This window comes from Antrostomus carolinensis, unplaced genomic scaffold, assembly GCF_000700745.2.
Source record: "Antrostomus carolinensis isolate BGI_N321 unplaced genomic scaffold, ASM70074v2 scaffold28706, whole genome shotgun sequence".
NCBI classification, from domain to species: domain Eukaryota; kingdom Metazoa; phylum Chordata; class Aves; order Caprimulgiformes; family Caprimulgidae; genus Antrostomus; species Antrostomus carolinensis.
Window position 1 is genome coordinate 1 of NW_010322966.1, and position 6,009 is coordinate 6,009.

Below are 6,009 nucleotides of genomic sequence, written 5' to 3' on the forward strand. Positions count from 1 at the left end.
CGGTTGCAAGGGCAGCGGCATGGCATGTTCCTGGTGCGGGACTCGTCCACCTGCCCGGGGGACTACGTGCTCTCGGTATCCGAGAACTCCCGGGTTTCCCACTACATCATTAACTCCTTGCCCAACCGCCGCTTTAAGATCGGCGACCAGGAGTTTGAGCACCTGCCCGCCCTGCTGGAGTTCTACAAGATCCACTACCTGGACACCACCACCCTCATCGAGCCTGCGCCCAGGTGAGTGCCACCCTCCCTTCGCCCCACCCACTGCCACCCGTGCTCGAGGTGGCGCAAGGAGGAGGGATGTCTCAGTCCAGCCTAGTAGCTCCAGGATCTGAACAATGCCTGTAGGTCTGTGATGTATATTCTAAGGAAACATTTGTTTCTGGCCCTCCCTTGAAGCTGTTTCTAACAGTGGTGCTTTCTAGCACTCTGGGTCTCAGGGACCATTATGGGTTGCTCTTTCCATTGAATCATCCATATGATGTATGTGGCCTGTCCTTACAGTGCATGTAGGGTTCCCTGTGTATCTCTATCACTGCCTATAATTGCCTTGCAGGAGGGTGTGGTCTTGCTTTGTGTCACCCTTTTCTTCTGGTATTGTCCTTCTGTTCCTAGGATGGTTGAGAAGCTGGTTCACAAGTCTTCCCCTCAAGTGACTGGAGTACAGCCTCTGAGCTTAAGTTACTGTCTTCCCCTGCATCCATACTGATTACAGTAGAACAGGCCTTTATGTGATTAGACTGCTTCACCCTGTTTAGTCAGCTTTAATACATTCTAGGACAGTATTTCCCAAACTTCTAGAGTGGCATTTCCACCCTCAAAAAAATGTAAAACACTTATTTCTCACAGTTTGGTTATGGTGCTGTTCATCTATATCTGCAGACTGCATGCACTACACTGAGAAATGCTGTTCCCATCTAAGAGGATGGGAAAGTGTGACTTGGCTGTGAGCTTATTCTTTGTCCAGTTCCCAACACAGGACATACCTGCATGCTAGCTTCAAGAACTCTTAAAGTTGCTGAGAAGTCTTCTGGGTAGTTATTGTGCTGTGACTAGAGAGGTAGGTAGGTGGGGGGAAAAAAAAAAAATCCCTTTCACTAAAGAATGCTTCAATGGAGCTGCCCAGTGTTATATGCATGCTTAAACTTGTGGACATTTGGGAGGAAAAAAGTCTACACTGAAGCAATCTTTATCTCCTTTCTTAACCTGGATAGTCTTGTGCCTTTCTGGAAGTAAAAACTTGGTCTTAATAATTTATGGCAATGACTGACTTGGCTTTCTCAAAAGACTTGAAAACTTAGCTAATTCCACTTGTTTACTTGGTATTTGTTAGGAATTTTGTTTGGAGTGTTTTGTTATTTTCAGGGTTTTGATTGCATAGTGTTCTCTCAGCACACAGGGACAGATGGGACCTAGCCTACTGTGAACTGACAAGCTTTTTTACAAAGCAACAAATGGGATTGACTAAGTGGTTTTCCTTAGCGTGATTTTTATTCTAAATTCTTTTTTAAAAAATCAATTACATGGTTGATGGTTTGAAATTCTGTTTGATGGAGACTTCCTGCTGCAAGAGGGAGGATGAACAGTAGCATTTCCGGATTTTTTTTAATTTTGTTTTATTTTTAGTTAATAGACTAGATTTAGAATAGGGGTGGACAGGTATGTGTATCAGAACTGTTATTGCTGATTCTTATTTCTCTGGCATTTTCAGGGGAACATTGCACACAAGTGCTTGAGCTTTTGAAGGCTGTTGATTATTTTAATTTCATAGAGTACAGTGTGAAGAGGGTGGCTTTTGTTATAGGATCAAACAGTTTGTTGTGTAGAGCCATACAACACTTTTAGCTCTTGGAGTTGACATTTAAAACTCTTAGAACAGTTGAAAACTGACTGTTTTAAGCTTCCTGTCTGTTTTGTGTCAATAGTGAGCTCTGACCATCACTGCAGATGTTCCTGAGCTCTTGCTTATTCTGCTCTCTAAAGGGTTCCTGCTTTCCCCCCAGCTTTGGCTGCAGCAGAGTGTCTTAAAGAAGCATTTATCTTTCTGTTAGGGCTTCTGGCTTATCTTGCAAAAAATCATAGGGCTTTGACTTCCATCTTATTTTGCAAGTAGCAAAAGAGAAATGAAGTAGGCTAATAACATGCATTCTTGCTGTTGTAGCTTAGGAAATAAGTATCTGCTATGGCCTATATATGTTAAGATATCTGACAGCTGCTTTGAATAAAATGTATAAACTTTGAGATGAAAATAAACTGCAGTGAAAATAGTCTCATTTGATGAACAATCTTACATGTTATCACAAACAGTGAAGTGACTGCATTGGACAGATGATGGGCAAAGTAATAAACAATGATTTTAATAAGTCTAAGGTAATATTATGTTTTAAAAGGCAAAGGAATATTTCTAAATGGTTAGCTTTTTTCATTTCTTACTCCATTCTTAGCAGTGGATGTATTTCTCATTGTCTTTTATCAAGATGTCACTTTTAGGTTATTAGGTACTTAAATATGCAGTAAAATACTTTGAAACTAATAGTTTTTCTGTTCTATTATAACAACCCTTGGAGAGTTGAAGTTGTAAAAATAAAATTAGGGATCCCAATTCCATATTACTTTCCAGAAAAGTGGGGGAAAGTGTTGTTTGCCCAAAAACACAGAATCTGTCTATCTCTCCTCTTAAAGAAAGGGAGTTTTCAGTATAAGTGTGAATGGCTGTCCCCAAAATTCTCCATGTAAGTAGTAGGATTTGGTTAGGAAGATGCTGTACCACTGACCAGAAAGACAACATCGGACTTCTAGCTTTTAATTAGAAAACTGTTTTTATCATACCCTCTTTTTCCACTATGCTCCCTCAAGTCTAGGATTTAGAGTAACTGAATTCTTTAGAAGCAGATGCTGAAGTTAAACTTACAGATGTGATGAACTGAAGAGGATTATTTAGCTCTCCAAAAGCCCCTCCACCCCAATTCACCCAAATAGTTTTTGTTTGTTTTTATGTATCATGACTTGCATAACTTAAGCTATAGAATTAATTTAATTCTACCCCCAGATTCTCACCACAATCCAGAACAGGTGTATGAAGATTTTGCACTACTTCTCCCAATTTTCTGCATTTTATTGGTTTCTAGGAAAGTTAATTTAGGTATTTAAGTAATTACTTGAGAGCATAAGTTACTAATGAAACTCCTCACAGTGCTACCAAGCCAATTCTTTTGTGACAAAGCTGAATAAGGTTACAGAGCACTGGAACAGGCTGCCCAGGGAGGTTGTGGAGTCTCCTTCTCTGGAGACATTCAAGACCCACCTGGACGCCTTCCTGTGTAAAATTGTTTAGGTTCCTGCTCCGGCAGGGGGATTGGACTAGATGATCTTTCGAGGTCCCTTCCAATCCCCAACATTCTGTGATTCCTCCAACTGGTGTTCTAACTGTAAAACTGGTATTTAGCTTTGTTACTGGAAGTACAAAACAATAGCTATTGCTTATACCAAACCTTTTTTAAACTTAGGTATCCAAGTCCACCAATGGGATCTGGATCTGCCCCTGCTCTGTCCACTGCAGAAGAAAATGTGGAGTATGTTCGGACTCTTTATGACTTTCCTGGCAATGATGCTGAGGATCTTCCATTTAAAAAGGGCGAGATACTGGTAATTGTAGAGAAGCCAGAAGAACAGTGGTGGAGTGCCAGAAACAAGGATGGTCGGATTGGGATGATTCCTGTTCCTTATGTAGAAAAGCTAGTCAGATCTTCTCATGGGAAGCATGGAAACAGGAATTCCAACAGTTATGGTATTCCAGAACCTGCCCATGCTTATGCTCAGCCTCAAACCGCAAGTCCCCTTCCCTCAGTATCCAGTACACCTGGAGCAGTGATCAATCCTCTGCCATCAACACAGAATGGACCAGTCTATGCCAAAGCTATCCAAAAGAGAGTACCCTGTGCTTACGACAAGACTGCGCTGGCATTAGAGGTAAGTTTCTCCTCTGTAGTTTTATGGTTTTCAATTGTTTTGTAAAATAAGAAACTAAAAATTGTTAGTGGCAAAGTTGGGGTGGATGACTTCATATGGAATGTGCTTATCTGTGTCAACGGACTGAGAAGAAGTTAGGTCACGTTCTGAAGAAAGATCTACAAAAATTGCTTCATCTCCACCACTTCCTTTGAGAAAAGTGCCCAAGTTACTTCAGGACCTGTATCTACCCTCTCTTCTTGCCTGTTCAACAGTGTTAAAAGGGTATTGGAGTTATACATCACGCTGTGGAAGTAAGTGCTAGTCAGAGGATGACTTTGCTTCTCCCCTCATGTTGGGAAAGCAAAGAGATGTTTCATTAATCATTGCAGTATTCAAAGTGGAGAACTGGCAGTAGCATCCTTCAGAGAAAGGTAAGGATTGCTGATAAACAATCAAAGTCTCTCTGATCCTCAACTGTGGTACAAGATGCACTTGAGTCTCTGGTGCTGAGAGCTGAAATCTGGCCAGAAATAGACCAGAAGTACTCTAGTCTCTTTTACTTTGGTTTTCAAAAGTGGAATTTGAGAGACCTTAACACCTAAATTGGGGATTAGATGAAAGGCTGTAGTGTAGTCTCTAAACTTGTGTTGAGCCTTTAGTAAGTTCCTGTACTTGCCAAAGCATTTTTTATTTTATTTTTATCAGGGATGTCTAAGACTTTAGAGCTTTATTCTTTAAATGGTAAAGAATTCATTTTACAATTCGAGTTTAACTGGCATAAATGATGAATTGGAAGAAGTTTCTAAAGCTATATCCAGAACACCGAGACTGTTACTTTTACTCTTAGATTTTACAGAAGTCTAGTTAACTCATAGTTCAAAAATGTCTCACCTGGAGAAAGTTCTAGCCACAAAGATGACATTTGAGCTTTCTACAATACTTCAAGGAGCAAATTCAAGGAGACAAGCAAAGGAAGCAACAGCAGTAAAATAATAGCAGTTTTAAAAATACTTTTGAACTTTTCCTGTGGTTTTTGCTCAATTATTTTGCAAGTTAAAACTGTTACCTATAGCTGATACTCTTGATTAAAGTTTGAAAGGTTATATTTGTGACTTCCAGTTATCTGTAATAGTTGCCCTAAGTGTTTTTCCTCCTGTATTTATACAACCTCTACAGGTGATTACTCTCACAGGCTTAAAAGTTAAATAGGTATCACTGGATTTTCCTTGAGTCTTTTGAAAGCTAGCAGCTTGTTATTTGTGAACAGTGTGTGAAAATTATCATAGAGCAAAGTGTAAGTTCTCTGCCAGCTGCACTGTAGAGAAGATTCCTGCCAAAACTACTCATGCTTCTGAAAACAAAGCAAGGCAAGTGATTGGTTTTGTTATGTTATCAATGTGCTGTGGAATTACTTCAGGGAACTTGCTTTGCTGCAGGGTAGCAGCACCACTTGGAAGGATGGCCCTCACATATAGTTTTCTGACTTGCTATTTAGTGACCTAGTTAATCCCATTGTTTTAGCTACTCTGATATACCAGAAGGATCAATCCTCTGACCAACATGTAGGTTTGAATTGGTTTGAACCTTCAAATTGCTGAAGTTTTGTTTGAGAGATTCTTCGCTTCCACTGAGTTCTAATTGCATATTGCCTCATGCCTTTGTGTCTCCCACCACTGGCATGTTTTGTCTTCCTATGTAGTCTGTTTTCTTTGCGAGTGCACCTTAGCCACACTGTGGCTTCTTAAAAGGTTTCAGAAGCAGAATTGTGGAAACTGACCTACGATTTCATTAAAATCAGTGATTATTACTGTTTCTCCGTATCTATCCATGCATAGGGAACTGCAGCAAGCTCATTAGAGCAATATTATTTGTCACACATTCTACTTTTAAATAAAAAGAAAAAATCCAACTTCTTTTAATGATCTTCCTTCAGCTTGTCGAATACCTGCTGGGCCTTGGTTGTGTATTTCATTCCAACCTGGTAAGGGCTTTACATGTCACTAAATAATCTGGACCATGTGAAGCTTCTGTTTTGTAATAGCACTAAAAGTAGCTGGTG

At 40.1% G+C, this 6,009-nt stretch overlaps 1 protein-coding gene across 1 annotated transcript in view; it reads left to right on the forward strand.

Annotated features, from left to right (window-relative positions):
• Positions 1 to 6: 6 nt before the first annotated feature.
• CRKL (CRK like proto-oncogene, adaptor protein) overlaps positions 7 to 6,009 on the forward strand; it is a gene marked incomplete at its 5' end in the record, with an annotated part of 13,385 nt that continues 7,382 nt past the window's right edge. The window contains 2 exons of the mRNA XM_010170450.2: positions 7 to 233; positions 3,506 to 3,968. Of these exons, the coding sequence (XP_010168752.2) occupies positions 7 to 233; positions 3,506 to 3,968 (690 nt within the window). The remainder of the gene's footprint in view (positions 234 to 3,505; positions 3,969 to 6,009) is intronic.